Source organism: Hemicordylus capensis, chromosome 1 (genome assembly GCF_027244095.1).
Source record: "Hemicordylus capensis ecotype Gifberg chromosome 1, rHemCap1.1.pri, whole genome shotgun sequence".
NCBI lineage: Eukaryota > Metazoa > Chordata > Lepidosauria > Squamata > Cordylidae > Hemicordylus > Hemicordylus capensis.
The window spans coordinates 123,766,817-123,783,963 of record NC_069657.1 but is presented as its reverse complement, the minus strand read 5'-3'; the positions used below and the strand labels follow the sequence as shown (position 1 = coordinate 123,783,963).

The 17,147-nt window shown below is 41.6% G+C and overlaps 1 protein-coding gene across 8 annotated transcripts in view; it reads left to right on the top strand.

Moving 5' to 3' along the window:
• The first annotated feature begins 5,506 nt into the window (after window positions 1-5,506).
• PLEKHA7 (pleckstrin homology domain containing A7) overlaps window positions 5,507-17,147 on the top strand; it is a 279,805-nt gene continuing 268,164 nt past the window's right edge. For 6 of the 8 annotated variants that reach the window (XM_053309478.1, XM_053309583.1, XM_053309459.1 and 3 more), the window contains exons 1-3: window positions 5,635-5,783; window positions 5,930-6,006; window positions 6,290-6,347. In XM_053309478.1, coding sequence (XP_053165453.1) covers window positions 5,698-5,783; window positions 5,930-6,006; window positions 6,290-6,347 — 221 coding nt within the window. In that variant the 5' untranslated portion in view covers window positions 5,635-5,697. Of the gene's footprint in view, window positions 5,784-5,929; window positions 6,007-6,289; window positions 6,348-17,147 lie in introns of all 8 variants that reach the window. The other 2 variants (XM_053309494.1, XM_053309520.1) reach the window with 2 other exon arrangements.

Here is a 17,147-nt window from a genome sequence, read left to right as displayed (position 1 = left end):
GCATCACTATTATGTAAGTTTTAAAAATCAATGGAGAATTTGACTTTTCCCAGATACTCTGAAAATAATTAAAGGATATGCAGAGTAAACTGTGTCATTGCTTGGAATATATTCTAGTATTTCAGAAAGACAGTTAAAATGAGAGAAAGAGAGCAAGAAGCTCCCAGTGGGCCTTAATACTAAGGATTTCACCCTGATTCAAAGACAAACTCACCATTAATAGCCATATTATTACAACATCACTTATCACAAGAAGCAAAGTAAGAGCAAATGAATACAATCCTAGCTTATAAGCTTCAGCTTAGTATTCACAAGCCCTGATTCTCTGTACATAGTGCCAAACTAAATATGTGTACAGTGACTTATATCATATTAATTTTTTTAAAAAAAATTTTTTTTACCTGTAGCCCCTTTGGGGGGCTTCCTAAAGGCCATGGGTGGGGGTCTGCAAAGGTTCCCCCTCCCCCCACTGGCCTCTAGAGCCTCACTGGGACCATTTGAGCATGTGCGGTGGCCATTTTTTAAAATAAATTTTGTTTTTAAAAAATGGCTGCTGAAAACAAAATGGCCACCGCGCATGCTCAAATGGCCTCTGCGTGGCCTAGCACGGTCTAGGGCCTCACAGAGGCCATATGAGCATGCACGGTGGCCATTTTGTTTTCAGTGGCCATTTTTAATTTTTTTTTTAATTTAAAAAATGGCGCCCCCCTTCAAGTGGCGCCCGGGGCACGTGCCCTGCCTGCCGCACCCTAGATACGCCCCTGCATAAAACCAATTTAAAGTAAGGAGTAGAGATTGTAATCCTTTTCAGTACTCTTAAGTATAGAAGAGGTTTCTATAGTCCTGATATTCTAAACAAAGAATCAACTACAGGGACTGCAAACAATCACAAAGCAAAGTAATTCCAACAGTTCATTCTAGGGCACCAAATTATATCAGAGATATTATAGTACATGAGAGTGTTTTTTTAAAGAGTTTGAACCAATATAGCTCAAAAAGGTGTCTAGATTTAAAGCTGCATCATTATGAGGCTAGAGGAACTGTATATTGCAAAGTTCTGTGTGTGCATGCACTATTTCTCTAATCTGCTTCTACTCAGATTCTATAGACTAATTGTCAAGAACAGAATTTTTTAAGAAACTCTTGGGCAGAATCCAAACTAAGACTTGGCGGAATATTTCCACCTGCTCACAGGAGGCAGGGGGGATTTTTCATAGATCCTCTTCCTTTTGCAGCCCCCTAAACACACTGAAAATATGTCCCTGAGAATCCCTCCCATCTCTCGGGGTCATATTTTTAACAAGTACATGGAACTGCAGAGCCAAGGGGAGACTGGTGAAAATCAGCCCTTGTTCCCCATGTATGAGTGGAAGTGTTCCACTCACACAAACTTTGGTCTGGATGCTGCCCCTTGATTTGAATATTTCTTAATTTTACAAAAAAAAAAAGTCAAAAGATATACAATAACAGTATTGCTTACAAAAGCAACAGTTTGTTTTGAGGTTGTTTTCTAAAAAGTTCCTTTCCAACAGATACTAGATACAATACAGTTTTGTTATTACAGATATTTATATACTACTTTTCAGCAAAGAGTTCTCAAAGTAGTCTACATCTATTTTAATAGAACTAAGCCACTTGAAATATGCTCAGAATTCAGGTGTGCCATATAACCTAGCAAGTCTGCATTTATTCCATGTCTTCCAGAAAAATCTGTTAAAACACACACAATATTATCATTATAAGTCTTTTCCCCGCAGTAATTATTGATCTTTGCCTCTCTCCAAATAATTGCTCCCTCATCACTGACTACTTCTTATAGAGTAGCCCAGGGCTATAGGCAAGATGACAATCCCCTCAGCAAGCCTGGACTGCCCTTTAATTTATCCTGTGCAGCAGATAAAGGAACCAACTTATATCCACCCTCCTATATTGATCCATTCCAACAACTTCCTCTCATACATTCTCTCTCTCTTCCCCCTCCCGCAACGCACACCATGCTCCGCTGGTTTTAAGACATGCAAGTCTTAATTTTAAATCTTAAGTCTAGATCTGCTGGTTGCATTTTCTATAGGAATAAAAGCAAGGGAGAAACAATTTCACATGTCACTGTATCCTGGGAGGACACTGTGTAGAGGTGGGTCAAATTACCTTGGGTGAACAACCATGTATCCTCCTGTAACTATGTTTGTCTGACAGAATTAATAGGAAAACAAGTCCCCTGAAACACACTTTGTTCCAATTAATGAACAATCCTTTTATTGCTAGTAGAGTTACAAAAGAATAAAAATTGCATTAAAAAGAACCATTACTTCCAAGCTAATGAGTCTGTAGGATAATTTAAATTTTCATCCACATGACTGAGTGGCAGAGGACACATTTTGTAGATTGAAAGAATGAATTATCTGGTGAGTGTGGACCGGCAGGAATTTGATTCATTCTTAGGTTTTCTTTGCACTTGTCAAACCTCATTTACTACTGATTTGGAGTTATGAAAAAAGTTGGAACAGAGAAAAAGGCAAGAGTGGTATCTAGGTTTGAGACTCTGTTCAAATGTTACCCTGAAGAGCTGCAATAACTTATAATGAGAATAACCAGGTGACAGAAGGAATAAATTCCTCCTCAAGATAGCTGCACAGGTTGGTAATGCTAGTAGGCTGTGGTGGACATTCACTGGCAACCTTTCATCAATACATGGAAATTGGGTATTCTAACTGGACATCACATGAAGTCATACCATCTACTCCACATAAGAAATCTAGAGTTTCTACCACCTCCTGGTCTTATATTAACAACCACTAATATATGTTAGGAGAATATAAGAACGTAAGAGCAGCCCTGCTGGATCAGGCACAAGGCCCATCTAGTCCAGCATCCTCCTGTTTCACAAAGTGGCCCACCAGATTCCTCTGGGGAGCTCACAGGCAAGAGGTATGTGCATGCTCACTCTCCTGCTGTTGTTCTCCTGCAACTGGTATTGAGAGGCATTGTACCTCTGAAGGTGGAGATGGCCCACGGCCACCAGACTGTTAGCCATTGACAGACCATGAATCTGTCTAAGACCCCTTTAAAGCCATCCAAGCTGGTGGCCATCACCACATCTCATGGCAAAGAATTCCATAGATTAATTATGTGCTGTGTGAAAAAGTACTTCCTCTTGTCGGTCCTAAATTTCCCAACCTTCAGTTTCATGGGGTGAACCCTGGTTGTAGTGTGAGAGAAGGAGAAGAATTTCTCTCTGTCCACCCATGCATAATTTTATAGACCTCGATGACTGATCATGTCTCCCCTTAGTCACATCTTTTCCAAGGTAAAGAGCCCGAGGTGCTGTAACCTAGCCTCATAAGGAAGGTGCTCCAAGCCCCTGAGCATTTTGGTTGCCCTCTTCTGCACTTTTTCCATTTCTACAATATCCTTCTTAAGATACAGTGATCAAAGCTGTATGCAGTACTCCAGATATGGTTGCACCATAGATTTGTATAAGGGCATTATAATATTAGCATTTTTATTTTCAAAAGGAGTCTTGCTTTACCTAAAAAAAACATGCATTTGATGGGCAGAGAAAACCCCAGCATTTCACCATTCCTGGGCGGGGTGGGTCAGTTCTTAATTATCAACTAACTGACAAAATGGAGAACAAAATGGGATCTTGTGTAACTAGCATACCTTGTGAGGATGCAACATGATAAGCAGTCAAACTGAGCTTGTAAAACTACCAGATCATATTGTTTCCACACAAAGACAGTGCTACATTCCTGAGGTATGTTGGGGCTCAGGCCTTCCGGGAAGCGACACCCTTTGCTTGAGGGCTAAATATCCTTGTGCCTTACACCTAATTCCAGGTTTTCTAGACTGAGGTTATCAACTTTTTATTAAAAAGTGTATTCTTTCTATCTTAAAGCTTTAGCTCAGGTACACAGCCAAGAATTGTGACCCCAATAAGTATATCTTGCCAGACTTGGTGGGAAATAAAATACAAGCTGAGTGAATCTGCTCTCTGGAATCAGGTGAAAAAAACAGCAACAACCTAAACCCCTAACTCTAAACTGTGGCTTCTTTCTTCCTCCCAGTCTCTGGAGCCTCATGGCCAGAGTTCCACAGCTGGATTAGCTATTGGGGTTCCTGACCTGATCCCGCCTCTCCCTCCTCCTCTCAACATTCTGGGCTGGCGGTCTAGCTGCTCAGGCTCAGTCTACCTCTCCCTCAGCTTGGCTTACAGATCTGGTAACAAGGGCAATGCTGATGTTGAGCATTAGCAAGCATTTCCCTAGCTGCCAAGCCTGTAAGTCAAGTGAGCTGAGCCTGAGAATCTAGCCAGCCTATCATATGGAGAGAAGGGAGGGAGGGATGCTGCCTTATACTTCTCTCTCCCATCTTTTATCTGAAAAGGCACTGCTTTTCACACTGAAATATGCTGGGGGAAGTGTTTAAATACCCTTATTTTTTCACAGAAATGCTGAATATAATTATAACATTTTAACTGTTATTGTTCTCAACAGATTTTTAATACTAAGCAATCAGATCAATAAATTAAAAATGACATAATGCCCAAGAGAAGAAGAAGATCTGTCTCAGATTCATATTTACTATGTATGGTAATTATTCAATAAAAAGAATAATGTTTGAAGTTGAAATCCTACAAATCTAAAACTGTTCTTTTAGTTCCCTTTTGCGAGCACATTAATTAAAAAAATCTATTACAGTATATATATTCAATTGCTTGAACTTTCCTATAAGTGTAATCTATGCAAAATAACTTTGCCTAGTCAATGACGGGCCTCACCTCCTAGGTAACTTATAAATGTATGACTAATTTTTCTGTTCATCCTAAACAATGACACAAAAAGCATCCAAATGTGAAGTTAAAATACAGTTTCCTCCATTCAAACAAAATCTTTGCACCAGATAAAAATTTAATTTTGTCCTTCATTGCCTTATGGGACAGAAATATTTTTATAGGCTGGAGCCACCACCAAAAGGATCTCTTCTAGAGGTTAGCCATGCTGAAGCAGAATTCAAGGCACAGTCACAGCGATCAGTTGTACTGGGCACACACAGTTCTATAACAGGCACACAAGTTTTCTTGCGGTGGGGTATCATGTTTGTACTTTTTACAATTGTGGAGTATTTACTGTAGGTAAATAAACAGAGTGCTCTATTGTTTGAGTGATAAAGCATGTATTGTAAATAACAAGCATTCAGGATCAACTGGTAGTTGAACTTGTGCAACGCATGTGAGAAGTAGTACTGCTGGGGAAACGGAATGGCCCCGCAGCTGAAGTGCTGGGGAAGACGTCGACGACAAACGAGTGCTACCTTTTCATCTGTTGTACTGATTATCTGGAAAATCTTTCCGAAGAAGCTCCTGCTGCTATCAGTCAGTCAGTCAAGGGGAAAGGGTATTTTGCGAACTACGTCCATCCAGTGGTCCTTATTGAGACCAGAGCCTTGCGTTCAAGTCTGCCTCTGTCTCGGCTTAGTTTGAGAAGAGAGGAGCCCTCCTCCGCCTCCTCCTCGCCTTTCACACACCCCGGGAGCAGGCGGGACACAGTGTGTTGCGCGAGTGCGGCTGCCTGCGCCTCATGCCGTCCGCTGCCCGGGGGCGCTGCTGAGCCGGGCACTGGGCGCCTGCCTCGCGCTGCCCTCCCGCTCTCTCGCACCCCCTCCCCGGCAGGCAGGCTGGCTGTGCGCGCGGCGAACATGGCGGCCGAGGCGGTGGGGCGGGACACTCTACCTGAGCACTGGTCCTATGGCGTCTGCAGGGACGGCCGGGTCTTCTTCATCGAGTAAGGCGCCAGGCGGGAAGAGGCGAGGCGGGGCGGGCGGGGTGTCCCTTGATCCGCTCCTTCTGCCTTTCTCCCTCCCCGCTCCCCGACTTCCCTCACAACAGGCGAGACTAACAGGTGCATGTTTGCCGCTTCTTCCTCCTTAGCGACCTGACCCGCTCAACTACTTGGCTGCATCCTCGCACCGGGGAGCCCGTCAACTCCGGCCACATGATCCGCTCAGGTGGGTGCCCTCAGCTGTGGGGGGACAGAGGACTTCCCCGCGCTGGCGGCGCGTTGCTCGCCCCTTCGCCCCGCGCTCGGTGTTTGTGTTTGTCTTTCTTTCTCCGGGGAAGAAGGGAGGGAGTGGGGGAGGATAGCACGACCTTTGTGTGGCTGGGATTGACGAGCGCGTATCTCCAGGGCACGAAGATCGCACTGCTCTCCTCCTCCTCCTCCTCCTCCTCGCTACTTTCTTCCTTTCCCTCTTTTCTCTCACCCCGTCCTCTTCTTCTTTTTCTTTTTAGATCTTCCCCGTGGATGGGAGGAGGGGTTCTCAGAAGAGGGAGCCAGTTACTTCATTGAGTGAGTATTTCCCACTCCTGCTGAGGCACTTAGTTCGGGGGGGTGGGGCGAAGGAAGAAGGAAGGAAGTAATCCTCCTTAGGGGGAAAAAATCTCTCTTTAGACAGGTATATTGTTTTCTTCTTCTTCTTTCTTCTGGCGACTTCGAAAATGTGTTTGCAAAATCGATTCGACTTCATCTTGTTTTGGTCCTGTGTGCTGGAAGAAAGGGAAGTACTGCCCTTGTTACATGTGGGAAGTATGAATTCTGGCTCTCTGCATTGAGATTATATTCTAGCATTTTAAGAGGGTGCCAGTTCGTTGTGCTTTTGGACAGTTTTGTTGTGTTCTTGGACACAAGGAACAAGCTTTACCTTATTGGCTGTTGATATTGCTTCTAAATTTTGTGCTGTAGTGAGTGGTTGATTGAATGTCAGCCAAACTTGGCTGGATGTCTTACTAACACGCTGGCTGGAACCTGTTGCCTGTTGCAATGAATTGCAGCAATGAGGTTATAACAGGGCAAAATTAATAGCATCCGATGTGAAAAGCTCTCTCATTTTTCTGCAAAAAAGGTATTTAAAGCAAATTAAACAGTCAAAAATCTATTGAAGCATACAGTGGACTGTCCTGATAATTACATTGATGAAGACACAAACAGCATTGCAAAAAGCATCACAAGAAATTGTGGGAAATCAAGAAAATGATTAAATTCTGACAGTGGTCTGTTTTTGCTTTATAGGAAACAAAAGGCATCTTAATAGTTCCTTTTAACTTGTAAACCTAGGTGGCTGTTGTCACTGTAGAGCAACATTTAAGAATGCATGTTATTGTGTTTCATGCTTTTTGATCACCTCTTGATGAAATTTGAATAAAAGGATTGTTATAGATCTATATTACTAATACCTATCTGGTGCTCTATTGGATTGGTACATTGACATTCTTATGGTCAGTAACACCACTTGTTCTGCTAGCTGAAACATTTATTTGCTCTTGTTATTACAGAGACAAGAAGGATGGAATTGTTTGTAAACAGTATGCTAGGAAAGCTGAGAGAGTAGCAAATTGTTTTCTTCAAGTGATGTTGTGAGACAATCTTTGCCCTGAGCCCTTAGATTTGCATGGGTGGAAAGTCACCACACACAAAAAATGGCATTCACTGAAAGGTGAAGATGGTGTAGAATTACAATAGCTTTTTGCACCTGTTAAGTATGTTGTATTTCTTTAAAACATGACCATATTCCCATGAGGTGCAAAAGAAGATAGTTTAGGGATATTTTAAGCATACATTGATGCCCCCAAATGGAAGCTGTTTTGCAGAATACTAGGATTGAGGGGGAATGATGTAGCAAAAGACAACGCTGCACCACTGTTTGGATGGGATGATAAATAAATTTAATAAATAAATAAAAGCTGGCTGTTATTCCTCCCCCTCATCTTTTGTATCCTGCTCACATAGTTTAACAAGTAAAGAATATTTGTCACTATTTTATTGTATCCATAAATATTTGAGTTTGTAAAGGTGCATGGTAAATTACAGGAATTTCCCATTCAGCTGGTACATAAGTGATCTGTTGTAAATGAGTTGCAAGGAGCAGGATATACAGTATGGAGGAATTCATTGCTGATATGAATAGGTTTTGGTTTATAGGAAAGACTAAAGGCAGGGTAGGTGACATTCTGCATGAAGTAGTGTAAATTTTAGCAAAAACTTGTGTTGGCCCCCTTATGTAAACACTTTAAATTATGTGGACTTCAGGCTATTTCTTCTAATTGAGCACATGTTGGATCATCTCTAGTTCTTAAAAAACTGCCAAATAAAGGAGAATATATAAATCATGGAGGTTTGGGTTTAAAAGTAAAACAGTGCAGTGAATTTTAATTTTAATTTCCAGATAGTGTCACTAGAAAGAATGCTCTGGATCCAGAGGAGTGCAAGTGAAAGTCTGCCTGCATAAGGGGCCTCTGCTCTCCACTGCAGCCCCTTCCCCTTCCTCCCCAAAGGTCACTCTCGAGGGTTGGGGCTCTTTGGAATGCTGTGGGTTGCCATGTGGGATGCTGCAGTGGGAAGAAGAAATTGGGCAGGATAGCTTTGGATAACCAGAAGCTCTGTTTGTCTAAGGTGCCTCGGCCAACATCTCTCCACCTGACATTGTAGCCCCCTGCTCCATAGCCCACACCATTTCAAATGGTCCAGCACTTCTTAGAGAGTAGCCTTTCAGAGAGCATAGGGGAGTGCAGGTGGGAAAGTCCTGTTGTGTGAGCAGAGCTCACTTGTGCTTCTCTAGATCCAACTTAGTGGTACAACTAAAGTTTCAACTAAACACCAAAAAGGAAAGGGGGTGCTGCTTTTATTCAAGATTAATAAAGAGTTGCTCTTAGATATTATCTTATCATATTCTATATTTTGGAAATAGTCCATATACATCTAGGTGTACTTATATCCTGTTTCAACTGAGGGTTAAAATAAATGGCGCTTAAGTGTTTAACTCTGTGCTTAGGCTTCACTGATTTCAGTGGGACTCAGGCATGTCTAGTGTTTTGTTTACTGCTCAAATTCCCATTCTCTGAAGATTTCACTTGGTGAAGATGACTTTCAGTGACTGACACTTGCTTTACTGTTGTTGAGATGGCTTGACAGTTTGGTTTCTGAAATATCTTCTGTGTGCACATGTTTTCTACTCCCTCCCTCTCAAGTCAAAACTTTGAAGAATACAGTACTTCAGTTTTTGTTTGAAATCTGTTTTCAAAATCCTGCACATGCTGGCTCTCTGCCTGTGGCCATCTTGTCACATGTAGGTGCTGCCATACTCGGGATACACTTTTTGAACATGTTAGCAAATGTAGCTTTTCAGGTAATTTGTTAATGCCTGCAAAAAAAACCCCACGTTATTCTGTCTATAGAAGCATTGTACATACAGGTGAAACTTGGAAAATTAGAATATCGTGCAAAAGTCCATTAATTTCAGTAATGCAAATTAAAAGGTGAAACTGATATATGAGACAGACGCATTACATGCAAAGCGAGATAAGTCAAGCCTTAATTTGTTATAATTGTGATGATCATGGCGTACAGCTCATGAAAACCCCTAATCCACAATCTCAGAAAATTAGAATATTACATGGAACCAAGAAGACAAGGATTGAATAATAGAACAATATCGGACCTCTGAAAAGTATAAGCATGCATATGTATTCAGTACTTGGTTTGGGCCCCTTTTGCAGCAATTACTGCCTCAATGCGGCGTGGCATGGATGCTATCAGCCTATGGCACTGATGAGGTATTATGGAAGACCAGGATGCTTCATTAGCGGCCTTCAGCAATTCTGCATTGTTTGGTCTCATGTCTCTCATCCTTCTCTTGGCAATGCCCCATAGATTCTCTATGGGGTCAGGTCAGGCGAGTTTGCTGGCCAATCAAGCACAGTACACTGTATACTTTTCAGAGGTCCGATATTGTTCTGTTCTTCAATCCTTGTCTTCTTGGTTCCATGTAATATTCTAATTTTCTGAGATTGTGGATTTGGGGTTTTCATGAGCTGCATGCCATGATCATCACAATTATAACAAATTAAGGCTTGACTTATCTTGCTTTGCATGTAATGCGTCTGTCTCATATATCAGTTTCACCTTTTAATTTGCATTACTGAAATTAATGGACTTTTGCACGATATTCTAATTTTCCGAGTTTCACCTGTAAGTATGGAGCTAGAATATGTATCAACTTTCAAGCAGCCACCTCCACTTCAGTGGTCAGGTGAATTGCTTTGTATTGTAGGTTTGTATGCTTAGATATGCCTGTTCTCATGAACTGATGCAAGCAGTTGTTAACTGAAGCCCTGTTCATACTCAGTATCTCATCACTCGTTCTCCCATCACTAGGATTTCCTGAAAGATTGAAAGAGATAAATGTTTGTTTTAATAAGTTGTAAACCGTTTTAAAGATATTTTTACAGAAAGATGGGATATAGGTATAAAAATAAATGCTGAGAGGAGTCGGTGGTAGACATTATGATCAAAAGGGACACACTTTGGGGAGACACAGTGGACTTCAAGAGGCAAGGCAAGATCAAAAGTCATCTCTCCCCTGCTGTGCCAGTGCTGCGTTAATCTGGATGTCAGGAAGTATCTTCTTTATATCCTGATTTCTTCTAACCTTCTCAGTAACTTTTTAGAAAGACAAACACCAGAAAACAAACACCTCCATAGATCATCGACAACATATAATTTTCAGAATTGTTAAAAAACAATGAAGTGACTGAAACTAATGTTCAAGATTTAACGTTCTACAAATATGCAAGTGTAAGAAAATGCTTCATAGAATGCTTCTGTAAAATACTTAATAGCTTTGGACTACAAACCTTTGAAATATTTTGCTGTTCTCGCAATATTTAACATTGGAGGGCTATAGCCTTATTTTTCAGATGGGCTTCACACACAAATATTGTCAGGAAGAATGATGTTATGCCATAAGAAATATACGTTGGACTTTAAAGGCTGACACCCCAATCGAGCCCTAGTTGCATTTAGGTTTATGCGGCTGTCTGCTCTGGAATGTGGCTGGGGATGCACACCTAGATGTGCTTTCATTGGCGGCAGTGTAGATGAACTACATCGACACCTGAATGTTAATCAAAACTTATAAATTGGTTCATGGTTCCTGATCCAGAGAAGGAGATCTGCACATGGAAGCTTGCTTCATTCTCTGGATTGGGATATAAATGATGATATTGCATTGCACACTCAAAATTTGAGAATCAAGGTGTTAAAAATGACAGATAATCTGATTATTTACAGATGGTAAGTAGAGATGTGCCAAAATGTGATTTGGTGTCTGAATCGCAAGCATATCCCTTTAAAACCAAGGGCTAATACAACCCCTTTAATATGTAGGGGAAGCAGGTCCATACCTGCTCCTCCTCCAATCGCTGCCATTGCCATAATCCCGGCGCTGCCCTCGCTTATCCCCATGTGCTAGGGATGTACATGGAACTGGGCGGGGGTGGCTCGACGGGTTGGGGGGATCTTACCTTAAGGGTGGGGGAGGGTGCACAGCCCTCCCCCACCAGCACTCGGTGTTGGTAAAAGCCTTCGGGGTGGCAGTGTACCTCCCTGACTCCCCTTCCCCCTCTTCAGCCAGAAGTACTGAGCGCACGTCGCGATTGCGCACATACATGTCTGATGTGTGTGAGCATACAGTGCATGCCCAGTACTTCCGGCCACTTCTGGCTGAAGAGGGGGAAGGGGTGGCAGGGAGGTACATTGCTGCCCCAAAGGTTTTTACTGACACCAAGGGCCAGTGGGAGGAGGAGTAAGTGCACCCTCCCCTGCCCTTAAAGTGAGACCCCCCCACCTTAGAAATTCAATCCTCCCCAGTGTTCAAACCTGTTTGGAGGCCCATAAAAGGGCCACTAAACAGGTTCGTGCACATCCCTACCATATGCTGGCGGGGAGTTTGCCAGCTGCCCCTGCGTGACTCTGGCGTGCACATAGCCTCTACGCATGTGTGACAGCCATTTGTGAGCATAGCTGGGGGGAGCGCTGGGATTATAGCAATAGCAGTGATCGGAGGAAGAGCAGGTATGGATCGGCTCCCCTCCGTGTTAAAGGGATGTTACTCCTTCTGTGTAAGTCCTCTGTTTTAAAGGGATGTGCCCACAATTTGGACACCAAATCGCATTTCGGGCACTTCCCTAATAGTAAGAACTGATATTTCTTATTAATACAGGTAAACATTTAGAGTATCCAAACATGGTAATTTTAGAGTCTTGTGCTGTCATTAATGAGGGAAATAAAAATGTGTTTGTAATAGCTATAATAGATGGGACATGTAGGTTGAGCATGCATTTCTTCTCTGTAGCAATTAGGAGCTGGTTGTGAAGCAACATTATAGTTTGTAAATAGATGCTTCCCATCCTGGCTACCAAAGAATGATTATGATAGTGAAAGACTGCAGTTGTGTTAGGAGATTAGTACAATCTGTAGTGCTCTTGCTGAAACATACTTGGAATACTTGAACTGATTTCATGAGGTGATGATAGAGGTTGGTAGCTGGTATGTGAGAGAATGAAAAACAGTCCTAGATGGAAGCATGGTATATCTTCGTAGCTTTTGAATTAAAATCTTTGTGAAATAGGGATGTGCACGAAGCATTTCCGTGCCTCATTACAGAGGTGCCAAAATGATTCAAGCTGCCCCAGATGAATCGTTATGGCAGGGGTGAGCAGTAGTTTTAAAACAAGGAAGGTGAGTCTTCTCTGACCCTCCATTGCTCCTCACCACTCCACCGCAGTGCTGTCGGTATTAAAAACCATGTCATATGGTAGCTGCTCTGCTCCCTGCAACCTGCATGTGGCATCAACACACAAATTGCATCTGTGCATATTTGTGTGCCGATGCTGCGTGTGGGCTTTGGTGAGTAGCACAGCAGCCATGCCATGTGGCTTTTAATACCAACAGCGCTTCAGTGGGGCGGTGTCAAAAATCTGTTGGCACAGCTGACCTGACAGGATTTACGATCCCTCCAGCTCCACTTCTGTGAGTCAAGATGGACATTCTTGACTCACAGAAGATAAGAGTAGCAGCTTAGCTGCGCAAACAAAAGCAAAAAAAGTCTCTCAAAGATAAAGTAGTATAAGCAAAATAAAGTCCCTTGAAACTAAACTAGGTACCCCCCTCTACGATAACTAAGCAATAACTGAAATAAAGGAACAAGGAAGGAACAGAACAAGGACAGGCTGAAACAAGAAAGGTTGAACAATTAAAGTATGAGGAACACTGTTTGCGGAAGGCAACGTTGCTGACAGTACTGTCTCAGGAACAGCGTCTGCTTGATAAACTCAGCATTTCTATTTCCTCTCCTGTGAGATCTTGCGCCTGCGTGTCTCCCACTGAGCCTTTCTCTTGAGACTTCTTCTTAACACAGGTGAAATTCCAGCTTCCTCCTGATCAGTCTCCTCAGCCCGCATCTCTGCCAGCTGTCCAGATTCCCCTGTCTGCTGCTGTTCCAGCCCAGCTTCAGAGTTTGTTCTCACAGCCAAGTCCTCCTGCTGTGCTTCTTGAGCCTGCTCTCCCAAGGAAGTCCTCCCGCTCCTCCTCTGACTCTTCTGACTCAGAGGTCTGAGCCATGATAGGTGGTGAGGAACAATAGAGGAGCAGTTAAGACCCGCCTTCCTGCTTTTAAAGCTACCACTCTCAACCCACCCGCACCCCGGATGTGCGCGAAATGCTTCGTGCACATCCCTGTTGTGAAATCTGCCTAAATTCTTATTCTGTATTGTACATCTCTGGTGCTTTGTGTTTCTGCAGTTTGAAAGATTTTATATATTGATTGATTAAGTGTCATCAAGTTGGTGTCTACTCTTAGCAACCATGTAGATAGGTTCTCTCCAGGATGATCTGTCTTCATCTTGGCCTTTAAGGTCTCTTAGTAGCGCATTCATTGCTGTCCTAATTGAGTCCATCCACCTTGCTGCTGGTCGTCCTCTTCTTTTTCCTTCAACTTTCCCCAGCATTATGGACTTCTCAAGGGAGCTAGATCTTTACATAATGTGTCCGAAGTATGGTAGTTTGTGCTTTATATATGAGTTTATATATGAGTTATAGATGAGCTTTATATATGAGTTTATATATTACATACTTTAAATTACTCTTCTTGTATCTGATGTCACAGTCTTAGCCTGCCAATTTAATGTAGATACGTCATCTTAGGTTTAAAAGTGGTATATAAGTAGCAGTAGGAGTAATGCAGAGGCATGTACTATAAAAATGAATAATGTATAAAACTTGTTCACATTTTAGTAAGAAATACAATAGCCCACTACAGATATCTATGTACATTCCCAAGTAACAGTGTTGTGGTGATATTTGAAATAATAACCTTGATATTTGAAATAAATGTTTTTAAAGTATTCTATTGAAGATTGATCTAATTTGTTCTTCAGAGGCTTTCACTTGTTGCAATGGCTGTATTTTGCTGTTTAATTTCTACTTGTACATTATTTTGAGAAAAGAGTGAATCAAATTTATTTTATTTATTAATAAAACGTTTAACCTCACAAACCTAATAAAGTTATCGAGGTATAAATTCATGTTATTTCTTAGTATTTTAGCACCAGGATGTAAGAGTCTTGAGTTATTCTCAATGCTATGTGCTTAAATGAAATGTTGTTCTCATTTATGTCCCTTTATTTTGTTCTTGTGCTAAGGAAATATATGTACATCTGGAAAGAGTTCAGCAGCAAACTCCTCTTATGAGCTACAGCACCATGTATAGATAGTTTTTCCATTTGGACAATTGGGAAAGTGGAACTTGAATTTGAGAATGCCTGACTTTTTGATGCCTGGCTTTTTTCTTCAAAAAGCAAGCATTTGGTGTGGCATATTGAGAATGTCTTGACAGGAGCTATATAAATATAGTATTAAATGAAACTTGAATTGTATAAGGATAGCTCTTTAGCATGTCTTTGGTCTGGTTGCAATGTAAGAGGTAATGAAACCCTTCCCAGCCTAGCATTTTGTCCCATATATGGCAATGCTTGCTCTTGTGGCATGGTATCCTCTGCTTGAAGTAGAATTCATGTCCCAAGCGTTTAGTTGATCTGCTTTGGGCTACATGTATACCAAATTTCTTTCTCTCTTTCTTTCTTTCTTTCTTTCGATTGTTCGGAAGTTTTTTTAACAGTTTCAGAGTGTACTTGTCCCTTTTTTTTCTAAGGGGAAGTGGATAATTTTTTTAGACCTCTAATAAACCTGCTTTATAAAAGACCTCTAATAAAGTGCATTGATTAGAAAATATATGTATCATGTGTGAACATTCTGGGTAGCCAGGAAATATCCTTACTCTTTGAAGTAATTTTTGAGGTATGGTAATCTCCATCACTGCTCACCTTTGAGTAGGCAGCGAAGACCATCCTATTCCATCATGCTTTTGTTTAGGTTTGTCTTCCTGTGCTGATGCTTTGACCATGATTAATTTATGTTTTGTTTTATCTTATATGGATTGGATACTAAGTAGTGCATGTGCAATAACTCTTTGCACAAGCAATCTTTTCCTCCCTTTTCTCCCTCCTGTAGTTCGCTGAGCTTCCTGAAAAGCCACTCATGAAGCTCAAGGGACCCTGGGAACACTTTAGGATGTGGGAGTGGGAAATACCTGGAAACGAGACTTGGAAACCACAATAATCCCATTCACATGTATTCAGCATATATACAATCTGTGTACAATGTGTATACACACACATGGTTCAATACTGTACAGTAGTACGTGTTCTATTTATACTCTGCATTTGAACCTATACCTAGGTTCACTTTTAAAATGAATCCGTATAGCTGCAAGGGGAAGAAAGGAACAGGGAATGTGCAAGCCTGAAGCTCATTACTGTGGCCATAGTTCAACTGCTATATGTCAACTGAGCCAATATGTGGAAACATGGAAATACTTTCTGGGCATGGGAAAACAGTGAGATTTGTGTGAAGACAGTCATAATTATTATTTGTTTCTGAAAAAAGGCTAGTCAAAATATGAGTGCTTCCTAAAAGTTGTTTTGGTTGCTTAGGAAAGTAGCATTCTTTTCCACCAAAGCAGTATGCTGTGATAACTGGATCTGTAATGCTGCAAAATGATTTGTTAAATCAATAGGGCTTGGATTTAGCAAGGGGGATATATTATCAGCAGTTTGTTTTCTCACTGGTTTGCTTAGCATGTGTACATGATGGGCTTCTATCTTTTGGGCTTCAGTATCTCCGTATTCAGTGATTATATGATGCAGTAGAATCCCACATTATTTTAAGATGTTGTGATGTGAAGTGCCCTATCTGCAGTTACTTCCCTCTGTAGCCGAAAGCATCAGGGCAACATTGCTCGCACTGAAAGTATGTATCTAATCCCAGAAAAACTGACTGTCAAAACACACCATTGCTCTATCCGTATAGGATAGTGTTCTTCACTGCAAGGCTTGAGAACCCATTGCAGTTCCTATCAACCCTAAGTGTGGCTCCGGGGCTAATTCTTTGTTAGGTCTGAGTGAAACTTTAGCTGAATACAGCACATAGTTCCCTTGGCAGTGTTCAGAGATGACCATTCCTATCATACAGTGCTGTGTTTTGTCCAGTGTCAGTGGGGCTCCTTTAAGAGAAACAGAGCCCTGGCACCATCTTGGAAGGCATGGGCTCTGTGGGGAAAGCACAGGGAAGGACTATACCTTCAGCTGCTCCATGTATGCCTTCCAAGGTGGCACTGGAGCTCAACAAGACTGTTTCTCTTAAAGGGGCCTTCTCATTTTTAGGAAAGCCCATATTTACCAGAATAGAAGGTGACTCTGAATATAAAATGATCTCTTAAAAGATAGAGGTTAAATATGGGTTATACCTGTATTTAATATCTATTTTTAAAGGGATCATTTTAAATACAGGTTGTATTTGTATTTACCCAAAAGAAAGAGAACTCTGACCTTAAGATGATACCCCACCCCACTTCGATATTTAACAGGAATGAACTGGGGAAGATCTTGGATTCAGGTAAATACAGTATGCAGCACTGCATGGAGGTTAGCACAGTGGGAAATGGCTCTCGCAGTGAAAGTTTCCCCCCCAAATGCCTCTGCTTGAACCCTGGTATAGGATATATTCATTCTTTGTAAAGCCTAACTATAGGCCTTCCACCACTGTGGTTTTCAAAACTGCTGCTGATTAAGTGCCCCTATTAACTGGTTCAACAAGAAGCAAATATATGCTAATTATTTTAAAGGAGTAAGGGATTTTCAGTAGACAAACATTTATTGACTATCCTCTTTATTTAGGTAGATTTTTCTTCTTCAGCTG